This window comes from Lepisma saccharinum, chromosome 8 (genome assembly GCF_977018435.1).
Source record: "Lepisma saccharinum chromosome 8, izLepSacc3.1, whole genome shotgun sequence".
Classification (NCBI taxonomy): Eukaryota; Metazoa; Arthropoda; class Insecta; order Zygentoma; family Lepismatidae; genus Lepisma; species Lepisma saccharinum.
In genome coordinates this window covers 42,887,730-42,906,412 of record NC_139236.1, presented here as the reverse complement: position 1 = coordinate 42,906,412, position 18,683 = coordinate 42,887,730, and the positions used below count along the sequence as shown (strand labels likewise).

Below are 18,683 nucleotides of genomic sequence, written 5' to 3'. Positions count from 1 at the left end.
TTGTTTTAGTTACCTATATTGTTTTAGGCAAGGAACGTACTGGAGAATTGTTAGACAATGTTGATGCATCCTGCACGACAACAGGGCAAGGTTTCGCTGCCAGTATTGAATTTGTTTTAGGGATATGGCGAAATTACATATCCGAGCTTCACATACTTTTTTGTCGATATGATGCAGGGAGTGCCTCACCGTGAAAACACGAAGGAAGTGTATTATACAACATTAAAAAAAAGGAGCCTTGAACATTTTGCGATGGCATCTTACCAAACCTAAACAATCTGTAAATCTCTGCACGGATGCAGCTTAATGTCACGTCACAATGTTAAGAGTTATGCACCGGATTCACCTCTGACCTTCCTAGGGTTTGTTCTTAGCGAGCTCAGTTCGATGTTGAAGAGCAACTTCACGATCTCGTGGTAATATGTACTTTATGATATTCATTTCTATGTGTTTGCAGGTCGCAACCATATACATTTTACGTACAGGGTGACAATTAATGAACTATATGAAATAAAACAGAAATTAGTGACAAATCACGTAGTACACAAACTGTATTGCACATCTAAACGGCACTACAGAAATTCGGATTTAGGTTATGACATGTTCGATATGTCTGCAATCTCTGGCGATGATGTGGGGGCAGACGAACAGCAAAATTCTGCATGGCCCGCTGAAGTGTCGAAACATCGATGCTATCGATGACCTCCTGAATGGCAGTTTTCAGCTCGGCAATGGTTTTGGGGTTATTTCTGTACACCTTGTCCTTAACATAGCCCCACAAAAATGTGTTCAGATCCGGGGAATATGGCGGCCAAGCGAGTCCCCTTCCAGTGGCCTCTGTGTACCCCAGAGCCAGAATGCGGTCCCCAAAATACTCCTCCAGGACGTCAAACACTCTCATGGTCCGATGGGGTCGAGCTCCGTCTTGCATGAACCACATCTTGTTGAAATCAGGGTCACTTTGGATAATGGGTATGAAATACGCTCCTGCACGCTGTACCGTGACATCTTCACTTGCAAATGGCCGACATCAACATGTTGCGTGCGCATACGCATACGAATTCCCATCATGCCCTGTGGCCAGCCACGCAGTTTGGACGTCATCACGCGAACCATTCAGAAATTATGACGGTTTTATTTCATATAGTTCATTAATTGTCACCCTGTATATTCCACGTGGAAAATTAGTATTGGTGGTAAAGTTTATGAATCGTAACGAACCTTAAAGTTCGTGGGATCTTAAAAGCACCTAGAAGGTTAACCAGTTAATTGATGGGGTGATGTAAACTACTCATCATTCATCCTCTTGATGAGACCACTCGTCATTGACATGACGAGTTATCGCTTGGCATGTGAAAGGTACAAATTACACAAAGGAATTAAACTACTGAAAAGACAATGGTCACTCGTTGGATTTTGTGAACCGTTGAACCTGTATCATGGCTGGGTGTAGGATAATTACCTGTCTATCTGAAGTCTGTTAGCTGAATCAAAATAGCGAAGTCCTCTGTAAGCTTCTCACTAATTTGTTGGCCAGAGCGTTGTTCTACTCCTCACCTACTGACTTGCTGACCACCTTCACTCTCTCCACTCAATCCCCGAAGTCAGTCACCTCCCAGCTTGTCTCACCTCTATATTCCCTGGCCATCGAGCTCTTCCTCGATGCCGAATCGCCGAATCGTGTTTATTATAATTGCTACCATGCAAACCGCTGACACCAAACCCAGAAGTATTACCTGTTTCCTGAATGCTCAGGAGGTTTGCATGGCACAACACAATGCATTGTAAACATGCCTAAGAGGCTTGAGACAGCTGAGAAAAACAAGTGAATGCCCTGGTCAACATGAAGCGTTCAGAGAGACTTAATAAAATAAACATACAATCCTAGGGATTGATACGGAATTAGCAAGTTTGATCTGTTGACAATTTACGCTCTTTAAGTTTGAAACAAACGGTGTATACAGGTGACTCCTACAATGCAGGTAACTCTGATTGTTGATATATCTTATAGGTTCACGGATTTTAAACAACAAGATCGGTTCTTTGTGTTCAATGCTCACCTAAAAGAATTTCTAGTTCGAACTGTCATTGTTGACTCAAATGATCTGTTTCTTAAATTGAATTTTTGCATATAAGCGACACTGTGTGTTTAATTTCATGCATTACAAATTTCAGGAGCATGTACAAAACATCGTGGGGCCCCTATATCTCGGCTGCTACGCCACTGAACGTTACGTACGAAGAAGAAACACAGGAGGTCTTACTCATAGGGTGGAGTTAAACAGTCGGTTCTCAGGGAAAAATCCTTGTTGTTGCTTTCGGTCATTTGGAGTCTGACCTAGTGCTTGTCGCGCGGGTTCATTCACTTAGAACACTCTAATCTTCCAATCGTGGAGTGATTAGCACAGCGCGTTATGACGCCAGGGGTCCATATCATCACCACTCATCCTCATCGCCGCGTTTTGCGATTAGCCAAGTGTGGCAGAACTGCGAAGGAAATTAAACCAAATCAATCAATCAAATCTTATCGTCGCGATTAGCTAAAACTGGCAGAAAGGGGACGCTAAATAACAAAAAAAAAAATAATGAAATAAAAATCATCTCGCAGTCATGGGTAGACTGTTGCCCATCCATGTGTATCAACTCTCATGTCATATCCATATACGCGGACAGGCGACGCCATATTTTTGCCTGATTCATGTTTGAGTGAGGTGTTCTGATCGCTCAGGTAAATGACGCGCTCCAAGTAGAGACGAACCTCCTTTTGAGGTCGTCTTTTTCAACAACAAAATGTTATCTTGCGTTGTCTGCTACTGAGGCATGAGCCAGATGTACAACATGTCTGAGATTCGTCTTTCTGTGTTTACCGCGAAAAAAAGTGTTTTCCGTGAAAAATAATAGCCCGTAAAACAGCGATTTTTATAAGTGCACTTTGAGCTGCAGCGGAACAAAACATCCAATCAAGAATGGAGTTCTTTCGTAGTGTATTTGTTTTACTAATTTGAATCCTGCATTGCCTAGCAACACATATTTGAGAAAAATATGAAACGCTCTGTAATTTACAAAATAAGAATTTTAAAGCAACAAGTGATAATTATATTTTTCCGTTTCGAGGATACTTCGTGGGGCCTCAAACCCCATACACCCATTTCAAAACGCCACTAACAAACCCTACCTGTAAGTTGGAGGGTGCTGGAATGCACAATAAAACATTTCGTAATTACTATTTTTACCTTCGCTTTAAAGATTTTTCGAAGACAAATATCGTGATCTGGGATTATTTTAAGGGAGGGGGGGGGGGGTTGAATTTACCACTTTGCTTTTCACAGAGTTCTTTGCTGCTTTCATTTCAAAATATCGATTTCCTCAAAATTCCGGGAGGGGTTTTATCCATCAGCTCCCCCCTGCGTACGCCAATGATTACCATTTCGGAGTCAAGTAGGTTTATATGATGCTGGTGCTACAAATTCGGTTTTATCTCATGGGCTGGCATTTCATCACTCCAGTTGTCCGACAACTAGATTATTGGGGGGGGGCTTCTGATTGTCTAGATCTACGGTACCTTTAGAGATGACTCCGCAACAAAGACCATTTTCCAATTTTCTTCTATCTCTCTTGTTTCCTTTCTTTTCCTTCTAGTATGTTTTACTAAAATTGCTTCCTTCGCTCCTTCTTCATTTACTTTTTCTCCATGCAACTTTCGTCCACTACCTTCCTCTCCTGTACTTGAACTCGTTCAATTTCTCTATCTGATTCTCTTTTACATATTTCTCCATTTCCTCGACGTTTCCATAAATTTCCTTGCATCTTCTTTAATCGTCCTATAACATTGCACTAAACTGTATATGCATGTGAAATATATAATTTTAAGTTGACGTCCCCTTGTTCCCTCCGGACGCCCACGGACAAACATGCAAGAATAAATTAGAATTACTTTTAAAACTAATACGCATTACACCCTTTCCACTAATGGTAATTTTATGTGCAAGTATTAAATAGAACTACAAATAAGTGACATCAGTTGTTAAAACCGTACCACTTAATACTCGTATGCCAGTTACTCTCACTGACGTCAGCAATAATCATTAGTAGTCCACAGTGAAAGTCTTAGCACACACAAACAGCCTACACGAGAAATATTCAGTCATTTGTAGTAGAGCAAGAATCAAACCCAGGGAGATTGAGAAAGAGAGACGAGAGAGAATTATGGGAAGAAAGAGAGTAGAAAACAATGGAAGAAACATAGCTAAATGGGGAGAGAAAGCAATGGAAGAAACAGATAAATGGGGGAGAGAGAGAGAGAGAGAGAGAGAGAGAAGAAGAAGAAGAAGAAAAAAAGGATGGAAACAAACAGTGGAATAAGGATGGAGAAAGAAAGGAAAAACAGATTAACAAAGATAGAGAGATAGAGAGATAGAGAACAAAGAGAGGCAATAGAATTGAACAAGAAAAAAGAAAGAGGAGAAACAGTGGAAGAAAGTGAAATAGAGGATATATAGATAGATAGACAAATAGATTAGATAGATGGATAGATTACATAGATAGATAGAAAGAAAGAGAAACAGTGAAAGATAGATAAGTTTGGAAAGAGAGAAAGTGAGATAGGATAGAAAAGAGGAGGAACAGTGGAAAAAGATCGAGAAATAGGGAGCGAGAGAATAGGATAAAAAGAAATAGATAAGAAGGAGAATCTGAGAATCTTAGGGTCCATGAAGTTGTAACACCGTCGAAGTAAAGTCCAGCCGAAAATTTTACTCAGTCCATCCCAAATGAATTCTCTGGCGACGAAACTATCATCAGTTCAATAGCCTGAGTGCTTCACATGCACTACCTTATTCTGACCAAAACTATTGAATCGTTACCCAACGAAACAGGTGTATCCTCTGAACAGTGATAAAAACAAGCAAAAGATTCTTTCCAGCAAAGAAAACGGGCTTCATTTCGAAACTTGGAAGAAAAATTTGCAGTAAGAGGTTTATGTTAGTAGCTTCAATTGTTAGGTCTCTTCTTTGAGTTGAAATCATCAACTTCGTTCTTTCCCTTGATGCTGCGCTGATTGCCACATCTAATGACGTTCATTTGTTCACGAGGGAGCCATGGGAGACAAATCAAACAAGCGTATTCTGTCCTTGGATACAGACATGTGTGTTTCCAAATACAGCACACCGGTACAAAAAAAAAGACTATTTACTTAAGTTCTGCTGCAAACGGTAGCGGTAGTGGGAAAGCTGTTTTTGATAGTCTATGCTTTCGTGTGCCAGGAAAAATTTACCGTATTCTCGCGTCTATTAGCCGGACGCGTGTATAAGCCGCACCCCCTTTTTTGGCCTTAGATTTCAGGAAAATAAAATTTCTCGTGTATAAGCCGCACGATTGACATTTTTTTTTTGCGTAGGTAGCCAATTTCAAGTAAGTATTTTAAAAGTATTTTAACCTTTATTTTAGCGCATTGATCTACATATTAATACCGTATCATTCAGTTTGAGTACTCAAAGCCCTTATTCACTGTTGCTGCTACTCGTTGAAATATTTTCTGCACAAGAGGTATTGTCATCTTCATCACTAACATCATCATCCCACAACATTTCATCCTGGGTACCATCTAGGGCATTGGATATGCCGCACTTCAGAAAACCCTTCACAACTGTCTCAGACTTTACACTTTCCCATGCTGCCAGAATCCATTCACGCACTTGCTTGACAGTCGGACGTTTGATCTTTCCTGTTGCTGTAAGCTCGTGGTTTCCTGCACTAATCCATTCATTATGCAGACGCCGGAACGCAGCTTTAAACGAGCGAATTGCACAAACGTCTAGGGGCTGCAGTACAGACGTTAGACCCCCAGGAATCACAGCTACATCCGTTTTCAACTGTTGGAATTTTGTCTGTATTCTGTCTGTTAGGTGACCAAGAAAGCTGTTCCACACCAGCAAACTCTTTTGCTTCAGTAATGCACCAGGCCTTCTATTCCACACTTTGTCTATCCAGTCCAATACCAGTTCTTTTTCCATCCATCCTTTCTGCTGGGCACGTATGATAATACCCGGCGGAAATGCCTCCTTTGGCACATTCTTACGCTTCAGCACAACATACGGTGGCAGTTTCCTTCCATCCGCAAGAACACACAACATTACAGTGCATCGTTGTTTCTCTCCACCCGTGGTCTTGATCGATACGGTGTGCGAGCCTCTCGGTGCAACTGTGCTGGACATAGGCATGTCCCAGTAAATATGTGTTTCGTCCGCGTTGCCGATCTGAGACAAGCTATAATCATTGGACCTTCGCATTCGAATCACGTATTTGTGAAATTTAACAATTTTCTGATCAAAGTCTGCAGGGAAATGTTGCGCAATTGTTGTCCTACGGCGAAGCGATAAACTTTTCCTACGCATAAAACGTGAACACCATCCCGCACTAGCTCGGAAAGCTTGATGACTGATGTCTAACTTTGAAGCTACTTCACGAGCTTGAAATCGTATCATGTCTACGGTTACAGCATAGTCAGCACTTCTTCTCTCATTTAAAAAAAGCCAAAACTTCTTCTTCTACCTGTGGAAATTTGGCTCCTTTTCCACGAAAAGTTTTTCTCTTGTCACTTGTTGCAGCAAGTTGTTCCTTCTGATTTCTCCATCGACGAATGTTAGACTCGCCCACATCGTAATATCGCGCTGCAGATCTGTTGTCGTTTCCTTCAGCATATCGTATCGCTTGGAGTTTAAAATGAGCATCGTAGCTGATTCTTCTGCCAGACATCCTCCTTTTGATAGTACCAAGCTTGACCTCAGGCCCACAACCTTCTTTAACAACTTCACTTTACTGAATGGTTTCCAGATCAATACGACAGTAAGGATGATTCGTGTTCAAAGATAAGATATTATCATATTGTTGCAAAGCCTGCTACAGATGCATTGTTGTTGGATTTGCTGTTAATGAATCCGTTATGTGATAAAGATAACAAATCAACGTACGTATTTTGGTATCCTAGCAGTAGCTGCACTTTCTTTCATTCGTGTGTATAAGCCGCACATGCTTTTCTTATCATTCGCGTGTATAAGCTGCACCCCATTTTTTGTTCCACTTTTCTGGTGAAAAAAAAGTGCGGCTTATAGACGCGAGGTACCTGTGCATCACTGTCTTTCGGATATATTGCAAATTTTACATTTCGCCAGCTTTTCTTGTTCTTGTTTACACACACACACACACACACACACACGCATTCCCCGAATTTCAATTTTTGAACTTCAATGAAATGCTGTAACTTTATTCTATCTTGTGAATCAACAATCTACAAATGTCATTTGGATAAAAATTCAAGTATTATACTTTATTAAGTTAGAGGGTAGAATGTATTTTACACATTGTTGATTTTTAACTTTTTGATTTGCTTTTGTATTGTATTGTGTCCTACTCTTGACAGAAAAAAAACCAATTAGTTTCTCCTTTAACTGTTAAATTTCCTCTTCAACTTAACTAGAAAAAGGTCAATTAACTTCCTTCTCTCTTTGTCTTAAATATTTTTTTTTTCATAATTTGAAAATTCACGGAAATTAAAATAAAATTTCTTATTATGTAAAGAGGCAGTGTTTTTATCTGTCGCACCCGTGACACAAAATTGTTCACTTATAGTAAGCTTAAAGTTCACTTATGAACAGATTAGAATAGTTACTTTAATGTAAAAAATGTAATCCTGCGCAAAGGCGCCGACTTTGGGGGCACTTTTAGCCCCCTCCCCCCAAATTCACGTAGAATGACACATTTTATGTATATATACAGGGAGGTTATTGCAGCATGACACCACTTCAGCGTCGGCCGCTTGCCGGCCCAGTCATGCAACAGGTGCCGGCAAATTGCGTAACAGATAGCCCGTTACACAAACCGCTTGTTTTGTAATGTTTCCACTTTTCACAATTATAGTTACAATTACAACTTAAATAAGCACGTACCTTGCCGCAAGGATGCTGGAAAAGGTGTCCTCTAAAATACAAATATTTCTGGCACTTTATTTCTGCCCATATCGCTTCTGACAGCAATGACTCATCCAACATAAAGGATTCAATTTTTCATTCTTGTCTTGCCTTCGAATAAACAAAACCGTGACTCTTATTTTGCAGATAACACAAGATTAATCCTTTTGAACACTAGAGTCAGTGGCGTGCCCAAGATTTTCGAGGGGGGAGGTTACGTATACATTATTATGCAAAACGAAAGCGCAGATAAACGAATTATTTAACAGTGTCACTTAATTTTAACGTGTGAATATTTTTGAAGTAAAGTAGCGATCATACACTGTGTGCGTTTTTCTTTCTGAGAGCGCCATTTGAAATAAGCACTTTTCCCCTTTTGCTACTATGGGATAAACTGAATATAAAAGGCTATAACTGCTCAACAACTGCATCTTTTTAAGAAATTTAAATTCTAAATGTAAGAATGAACAAAAAGCAACATTTTATGTAAATTCCGACAATTGTGAGTCCAGGGGGAAACGGGGGCCAAATCCCAAAGTTCTATTTTCCCCGTAATTACGCAAAATTTCTGAACGTCGTAATTTCCATATTTTTTTTTTTTCAAAGTTGCGGCAGGAGCATTACATATCCTCACAGAGTAGTCTTTTGTTGTGCTTCCCTCAAAATTTGGTCCATCCAGTGTCTATAGAGCCGACGCTAGAAGCGAAATTCCTCAGATGTCGCAAGAGCGTCAGCGGCTTATCGGAGTAGTGGTAAGCCGCGAGAAGCCTCTCGATACTACGCGAATGCGACAGCTGTCGGCTACCAGTTGTTTAGACGTGTTCTCTTCGGTTTGCGTTTATCAGTACTCGTGTTGTTCAGTGCTAGTGCTTTATCGTGTGTTAATTGTTATTCATTCATTAGTTATGCCGCCAAACAAATATAGTCTTGAACAAAGAGTTTTTATGTACGATACTTACGTGAAAACGAACTCTTGCAGAAAAGTAGTCAGGCGATTCGCAAGAAAATTTCCTGGCAATCCTGTTCCGGACAGACATACTGTTTACAACCTCGTTAAAAGATTAAGAGAGACAGGATCTCTTGAACCTAAGAAACGTGTTTCCAGACGACGTGTTCTTACGGAAGAAAAGCTAGACGAAATTGGTGAACGACTTGAACATACTCCAAAAAAATCCCTCCGTCGGCTTGCTCAGGAAACAGGCATTTCAAAATCCTCAGCACGAAATGCCACTAAATTACTTAGATTAAAACCCTACAAAATTACAGTGGTTCATGAATTGTAACCGCGCGATCACGCGACTAGAGTTCGATTCTGTAACTGGATGCTGGATAATATTGTTGCTGGCAGAGTAAATCCAGAATTAATCATATTTTCAGACGAAGCTTGGTTCGAATTGAATGGCCGAGTTATTTCACAAAACAATCGCTATTGGAGCGCAGAAAAACCTGACCTTGTGCATGAAGTTCCGCTCCATCCTGCAAAAATTGGTGTGTGGTGTGGTTTGAATGCGCACAGAATAATAGGGCCTATTTTTTATGAAGGTACTATCAATGGTGAAAGGTATCGAAGAGACATACTACAACCTTTTTTTGAACAATTAACGGACATTGAATGCCAGCAGTCATTTTTTCAGCAGGACTCTGCTACTGCTCACACTGCTTATGAATCACTTAATTTTATTGCCGAGATTTTTGAGGACAGAATTATCAGTACTGAGTTGTGGCCCTCTCGTAGCCCCGATCTTACTCCTTGTGATTATTATTTATGGGGAACATTAAAAAACAAAGTGTATCAGAATAACCCGCGTACAATAGAGGATTTAAAAGAAAATATAAGAAGAGAAATTGCCAGAATCACACCTGAGGAGCTTATGGATGTTCAGAGGAATTTCATACGCAGATGCCGGAAATGTATTGGTGTTGAAGGAGGTCATTTTCAACATCATTTATAACACAGAAGGTTAGTGATCATCATTATTATTAGTTTTAAATATAATTTTACACTTTCGGTTTGCTTTATGCGCCGCGATGCTGTTTCTGTTACGGACTATCTGTTACGCAATTTGGCGGCACCTGATGCATGACAAGGCCGGTAAGCGGCCGACGCTGAAGCGGTGTCTAAGAAAGATTACATGTCAAAAATAAAGTGCCAGAAATATTTGTATTTTAGAGGACACCTTTTCCAGCATCCTTGCGGTAAGGTACGTGCTTATTTAAGTTGTAATTGTAACTATAATTGTGAAAAGTGGAAACATTACAAAACAAGCGGTTTGTGTAACGGGCTATCTGTTACGCAATTTGCCGGCACCTGTTGCATGACTGGGCCGGCAAGCGGCCGACGCTGAAGCGGTGTCATGCTGCAATAACCTCCCTGTACATATATAAAGTATTGTTTATGCCGATCTTGCCCCCCAAATTTACCTTGCCCTCCCCCAAAATTTATCTTAAGTTGACGCCTCTGGTCCTGCGCGTCCCCGCCCGTGACAATCGAATCATCCATATATAGATATACGTATATTATTTGCTGTAATATCCTGATGCTTTGAAAGAAGTTACTGGAAATTCCCTCAATGGAAATTCTCACGCACTGCAATGAATATAACCACAACCTTACTCCCTTGCAGTGTTCAAGAATGGGTGGGGTGTCACCAGTAGCGTACCTAACACGCTCTGCGACCCCCCCCCCCCCCGACCTGCTTACTGCACAACTTTCAGTTGTGCGCCCCTACTCGTTTAAAAAAAATGCTTCCTATTTAAAAATATTAATTCATGCCTACATTTATATATGCCACAAGTCAGAATTTTGTTGGTCCCGGGTTCGAATCCCGCTCGGGCTTGGTTGTTTGTGAATGTCCATTCATCATTTCATCACTCATCCTCATCTTCGCAAATTAGCCAAGAGGCACAAAACGCGAAGTAAAATAAACTAAATCAATCAATCAATCAAAATGTTGCTTTCTATCAAGAGGAATTCTGCAACTTCGCTGATGTTCAATATGTTTCTTTACTCTTTTGATTTCAGCTGACGCTACATTCCGAAAACAAAGAATTTCTGTAGCTACAGATACATCTTCTTCATATTTCTCCAAGAAATTAGTACTGGATCCCACTAAAATATAACTGTCTGTCGGTGTTTCGTTAAGACTTCAAAAGGCGAAGCTTTCTTTGATTGTTTTCATAGTCTGAAATCCATTTTTTACTTCATATACTAGAATATCTAAAGCACGGTATATAATTTTTACTTTTAAAGAATCCAATGGGTTAAGAAGAAAGCCAACATCTTCTGGCAGTTCGTCGAATAAGTTCTTTACTTTTATTTTCCGTTAGGTAGAAATAGACATTTCTATTTGCCACCTTTTGCCTATTTCTTTAGCTTCATTTTTTAACACCCCAAAATTATTCCAAAGCTCATTAAGATTACGTAGATACAGATTTTTCTAGAAGGCTGAATGCCTATTCAAGCAATATGCCGAAATTTTGTAGTGTTGGAAATAACATTTAAATGTTCTAAGATTTTACTTTGGAATAACAAGCGGAATGAAGACATTTCCTTTCGTAATGCAGACGCTTCGACTATTTCTGCATTTTTCTTTGACGTTAGGATGATTTTTGACAAATGGAAATTAACTTGAATTATCAATTAACATTTTCTGTTTTGCAGTTGTAGGGGCATAAAAATATAATATGTTTGGTTGAAAATATATTTTAACGCCGAAAGAAAAACTTTAGTGAACTATAGGTTTCTTCTTATTTTATCATTCTTACTGGTCCCCCTCCCCCGCGCCGCGGGGGTGTTATTTACGCCCCTGGGTATCACCATGCCAGGTTGACAACAATCGTTGATTACCACAACAACTGTATTTTACAAAGGGAATAGTTTCGCGCTGTTGATGCGACGACTCCACTATAAGAACACGTCCTCATCGTCGCGATTAACGTACAGGGGTAGCAAAGAGGATACAAACATAACTGATGTTGTCAATAACTTCATGACACTATCATGCTATTGCGACTGTCCAAGAGGACAGACAGGCAGAATGAGAGACGGAAATAAATAGATAGAGAAACCAGGAAAGACGAAAATATAAATGGAGATGAAAGAGCAGTGACGTGCCCAAGGATATTGGTGGGGGTCTAAACCCCCATCCTCCTTTTGGCCATTTATTCCTCAAAAAGGAACGTCAAACTAAAGAACAAGTACCCCTTTCGTAAATCCTAGGCACGCTTCTGGAACAGAGGAATAAAGAACGATAGAAATGAAATATTCCTACAGAAACAGGAGACGAAGAAAGGAAATGAAAAGAAATCTTCACTTATCCCAGGAAATTTCTGATCATAATCGCTGTCTAATAAACAAGTACACAGAAATACTCTTGATATCACGCTCAATGTCCTTTCTTGACGTCACCAGTAATGCATGGCTATGGCTGTGTAAACAAACGAATCAGTGTTCACGGTTCAGAACGGAATGTTAGAGGGTGGAGAGAAAGAAAATAAACTACAACGATATTTCTCCTTGAACTCGGCACCCATGTAGCATGAAAGAACCACAAAAGCTAACTTACGGGTAACCCCACCCCTTTCATTCCCAATGTTCAAGCACATAAAACAACTTGACAGCCTGTTATCAATGCAGAGGAGTACATTTTATCCTCGAACTGAATGTGAATTGCAAGAAGTTGAAGGTAGAATTCCAAGAATCGGTTGCAATTGGTACAACAAATTTTAACTTCGACAGGAAGGTTCTTGCTATGCACGTCACATTAATTCAATCCTTTTTTTTATTTAGTGACTTGTGATTTCACGCATACTTTCCACGACTACAATTCGCTAGAGAACATTCCCAAAAACCTTTAACATGCACAAAAACCGGACTGACAAGGCTATGCTGGGTAGTGGCGGGAATTGACAATGAGTAAACTGCATAGTGGACTGGCCCACAAAATTACGGTTAAAAAAAACTTATCATCGTTTATTACCAGAAAGTCACACATTTATCTGAAATTTAAAAAGTAACTATTGACTTTTATCCAAGCTGATTTCAGACTTGACTGCAGATGTACAGTGGGAAGCAAAAATAATACGAGGCCAGCACTATGTTCATTCACTTTCTTTATGCAATACGAAGTTAAACAACTGTAACAAATCAGAAACAGAGAAACTGACAGCTTCCACACCAGCTTCAGCACAATTTCATTCATTAAAATTATGTACAATGCAAGAGCAAAGTTAAATTAGCCTGATAATATGTATGCACCGCACTGTACTAAGACCATACTGATTTATTCACTGACAGTTAGATACACCATGACAAACTATAACATCATTCATACTTATTGTATAAATAGTGTCAAGGAAATTTATTTAACCATATTTTGAGTTAGACAGTTTTTAATGCACACAGACTCACATATCCCTCTCTTTATTCTTCTTCTCCTGAATATATTGTTCTTTCTCACTACAGATTCCTCACCTTGCAAGGCCTTGGTGTGAATCTTTCTACTCTAAATGATCCTTGAAATTTCTCGTGTAAGGTATTTTTTATTATTATTCCATGGGGAAAGTGGGGTCCCCTTGTCCACCCGGTGACGACGCCCGTGTTTCACACCCTCTAATTCTCATTTTTTTTTTTTATCATCTATTAATTTCCCCAGAACAAATGCAGGTGTGTGTACCATCTGACACAACATCATGAAATTACTGTTCACAACTCTACACATGCCGATTCTCGCTTTAATTTCAAGCCGTGCCGTCAGATGGCGGACACATTTGCTTTATCGATTCGATCAAGCCATCTGTTTTATTGGTTGTCTGTGGCAGAGGGCTCTATCGTTTTTTGCTGACTGTGATAATTCATTATCGCTCAGCTGTTATCTTTCTAATTGACTAGAATTATTTCACTCAAAGGCACCGTAACGAAATATTTATTCGAATGAGCAGTGCACGGTTCAAGCATCAGCTACTATTCATGTACGAGAAATAGTATTTCTTGACCTCTCTAGTCTACAACACTCTAATTTCCCCTCACGTTGGCGTTCAATATAGACCTCATAGCTACTCAAGGCAGGAACAGCAATCCTCTTTATCGCATGATCTACATATTTTTTCGATGTGCTTCCCAAAATGAATTATTGAGTAAAGTCCCTTCTAACCTGTTTGTTGAGAAGCTTGGAAAAATGGTGAAATACTAGGAAGATAATCCCAGCATTCATACTGTTTTTATGAAGAAAACCACATGCTAATACGTAAATCAAGATCACAGTGTACAACATTATATTTACTTGATGCTAATGTCCAAGCACTTAGAATGTTCACGTTCTACCTGTTTCAAGCAGTTTGTTGTTTAGCAGCTACCATCTTATTTACAAAGTAATGGTTATGATATTAAAGGTGGATATTAGATATAATTTTAATGTATGTTTACTTACATTTTTTGACGTACCAAAGGAAAACGCTCGCTGTATAGAACACCATGACATGTAGATGCGAAAAATGTGCATGGATCAGACTGCTCAATAACAGAACAATCGCTGGCCCCCGTGGCGGAGTGGTTAGCGCATCGCGCCACAAAGCCAGGGTTCCAGGATTCGAATCCCGGCGTGGGCATGGATGTTTGTGAGTGTCCATTCATCAATTTCATCATATCATCACTCATCCCCGTCTTCGCAATTAGCCAAAAGTGGCACAAAAAGCGAAGTAAAATAAACCAAATCAATCAATAACAGAACACTCACCTCCAGCATCTGTTGAGATACGTTGGCAAGTTCCAGGTAACTGGGTAAAAGCTGCATTTGGAGATCTGTCGAATTCAAAGCTGGAAAGAAAGAAATATAACCGATAAATGCATGATTTTAAAAATAAAAAAAACATGAACAGTAAGTAAACGCCGTAAAAAATTCAAGGAAATACGTACTGGGTAAGTGACTTGGGACTCCCGGATGAATTAATCAGGGTTCCTACACAAAATCATGCAATTTTTTCCAGGACGTTTCCAGGACTTTTCAAGGATTTTCTACAATTGCTCCAGGACAAGTGTACAAAGTAACCATGGCAAAATACACATCATTACATATTTTCTTTTATTAAAAAAAAAAGTTTTACGTTTTCTTAATGCAGGCTCCCAACTCCCCTACACTTGCTCCTTTCCACACATTTAATTTCTTAGTATAATGAAGGTTATTTATTTTTTACAATACAAAAAAATACAAAGGTAGAAAAAATAAACACAAGTATATATAAGTTTATAAAAAATTACCATCTTGTAAACAAATAAACAAGAATAATATCTTTCGAAAACTTGGAATATTTACGATAGCAAACCCTTTTCTTTAAACCATTATTATTATCATCATATTTTCTACCTCTGGGCGATACAAAATAATACAAAAACGCAGGGCATTATACTTCAATCACAAAAATAAAACTTAGCACAAAACTATGACTACAGTAGACAGCAACGTGACATAAGTAAATAAACCACTGTCATGACACTGGCCTGTTTTAAATGAAAACTTATTTTAATTCATACAAATAAAACGGGGCAAAGGAATTTCCAGGGCAACCTCGAAAATTCCAAGTACAGCTTGGAAAAATGAGAAATTTCATAACATTTCCAGACCTGGAAGGAATATTTTAAAATTCCAGGTTTTCCAGGACGCGTAGGAACCCTGTTAATGGATCTACCTTAAAATGTCCATATTGAAGTTAAAAAATTTGTCCACTTTGTACTCAGATAGGCTAGCTAATCGGGACTGGATCCACAGTTTAGAGAGAAATACGAACCACTGTGCAATGTGCCTTCACCGGGATTCGAAAACGGAACCACTTGACTACAAATTGATAGCATTAGCGACAAATCTATCGAGGATGGCCAGTAGGCAAATCTCTGTGTAACCCATATTTACATGTAAGTCATATTTTTACTTATCTTTGTTCAAGATAATCTGGATATTTCAAGTCATCTGGAAATCCCGCTACAGATATAGGTACATAACGCAAAATAATGCTTCGAACAGGATTCATACTTCAGAAATAGATCAACACTAGCCTATCACTATGCTCCTTTCGTGGTGGTCCTGAGCAGTGTTCGAATTTTATAAAATGTAGAGCGGAGGGCAGAATTCACAATTTCCGATTTTCACATTTTGAAATTTTATATGTATTACTCAATATGCAATATTTCAGAAGATAAGGACGCAAGAATCTCTTATGTCAAACATAAATGCCTATTTATTTCCATTTGGAGGGGGGGGGGGGGATCAAAGTAAATGATACAATAAAAAGAAAACTGTTCGATTAGCGTGGTACAGAAACCTTTGTTTTGCGTTTGCGCGCAAACTGGGAAGAAAATTCGACATTTACGCTGACGTGATACATTGATACTAGTGCAGTGAAATTAACTTGAAATTATGATATATTATTACTTTGAATTCATGAATAATTAAAAAATTGGAAATAAGAATGGGGACATGCCTTCACTGACACAGGCGTGCGCACGGGGGGCAGGGGGGCACTTGCCCCCCCCCCCCTAATCACGGACATTCGCAAATTTATTCATCGAAGGGGCAAGCAAGGTATTTTTCCATGGGGCATATTACCCGGATAATAGTGTTGCCTCGTCAAAAAACACCACTTGAATTTGAAATTATCGCATAATAATTAACGTAAATTACTATGACTGAAATCAAATTATACGTGTAAAATACAGGTCGACATTCGTTTTCGAAGAGGAAGGTGTGGCCATCTTTGCCCTCCCCTTCCAGACGTTCCATGCCTCTATTATTATACTTTCACTTAGAATTTTAGTGTAGAGGAATCTTATTGCTGTTATTAAACGACATTATACTCTTAAAGGAAATTAAGTATTTTAAGCCGAAAGTTCGAAGCAACTACGGGGGAAGGGGGCAGGGGGGCATTGCCTTTTTCCAACCTTGGCGGAAATGAATTCTTGGGGGCAAAGATTGAACTAAAAGAATGCAAGACTAGAAGAATGTAAGAGTAGCAGGACAAAAGGATACTGAAGATAGAATTACTTTCCACGTCTTTGTTGCATTATTTCTTCCAGACGGCACAGCGGGGCAATTGCCCCCTCAACTTCAAATTTTATACAAATAAAAATTCATTTTGTAAAATATTCTTGCTCGCTTCGCTCACAATATCTGCTTTTCTTACAGTCTTCTCAAGTTCAGAGCAGTAGTAGTTCGGGGGTTGCGAGAGTTAGTTGTTCCTCTACGCCGAACGATCTGAATGAGAAAAAAGAGACTGCCATTGCGTCCCATGAAATTTATTGCGCGCTATTAAATCAATACTGTTTTCAATTTATATAAATTTGGATCGATACAATTTTCTTGCTCGCTTCACTCGTAATTTCCTTCATTTCTGAAATGCATTGTGAATTACCAGAAGGACAAGTAAGAACAACTAAGTACTTCAAACAGTTGCTGCTATAACAGTTTGGTTTGGACAAAAGGAGCGCGCACATTTCAGAAACAATTTATATTAAATTATATTATTATATGAAATTAAAGGCTTAATTATATTACAATTTATATCATTTTTGCATTTGGTTTGTTATGGGCGGATGAATTGATTATGTAATGTATTTAAATAATGTTACACAAACACACACACACACACACACACTTATACCTACCCATCAATGCAATAAAACTAAAAGAGTGAGATAAAATGAGATTTTTATTTCCCGACTGAACTTTCATCTAGGCTTTTGCCCCCCCCCCTAATCGGAGGGTTTGCGCACGCCTATGTTCACCTGGCTTTATACTCATTCAATTCGAACACGTGGTCTATGGAATTTCTTTAGTGCTGACATCTATTGAGCAACGTGGTTACTATTAACATTATGCAATATGTAGACCGGTGAATCCCAACCTTGTTACGTTCGCCGAACCCTTTGGAATGAAATTTAAAAATTCTGGGCACCCTTGTTAGACTGTTTTTTAAATTTTTTTTAGTCTGAAATCGAAGTTGAATATGTTATCAGGAGCAGGTTAAATTTATTGTCAAATAAATACCTACTCCAGTACTAATGCTATGTATTTATTGAAAGATAAAATAAGGAACGAATATCAGAATAGAATACAGTTTACTACAATGGAAATCACTCAAAAGAGTTTGTTTCATTAATACGAGACTTGCGATTGATGCTTAGAGCACAAATGTTTGGTATGAGGCCTTACAATTGACAACGAAACACGCATACCCTTCTCAAAGATATGCAGTCTATTTCTTGCTTTGGATGTTATTAGCAGAGGAGGCTTGCTCGCACAAATATGAAGTTGAAAAGTGCAAAAGTACGTTCATTGTTTTCTTCACTAGGTTGGGATACTCCTCTTCCTGTCCAAGCCAGAAAACAGCCACCGATGTCTCATTCTTGGTGAACTTAACTTTGAGTGTGGAATCAGCGCAGAGATCAACAAATTAATTCTTCCTAATAATACAGGGTGTCCATAAATTATTCAACCTACAACAGATCAAAATATTTGTAGTGTAAAAAGTTTCTCGGAAACAACAGACATGGAATTACATTCATTGACTCAAAGAAACTTTAGTGAGCATAAAACCTCTACATGGCTTTCACAATGCCAAGTGTACTGATGAATTAACTCTACGCGTTGCGGATCATATCCATGGTGACTGATCCACAGCCTTCTCGATCTTTGACTTCAATTCCACCAAGTCCGTACATTTCTTGCTGTA

General features: G+C 39.0%; 1 protein-coding gene across 2 annotated transcripts in view; it reads right to left on the bottom strand.

Moving 5' to 3' along the window:
- The window catches only part of LOC145990965 (uncharacterized), a 361,786-nt gene that overhangs the window by 99,626 nt on the left and 243,477 nt on the right, over nt 1–18,683 (bottom strand). For both annotated transcript variants that reach the window (XM_083126550.1, XM_083126551.1), the window contains one exon: nt 14,699–14,778. In XM_083126550.1, the coding sequence (XP_082982676.1) occupies nt 14,699–14,778 (80 nt within the window). The remainder of the gene's footprint in view (nt 1–14,698; nt 14,779–18,683) is intronic.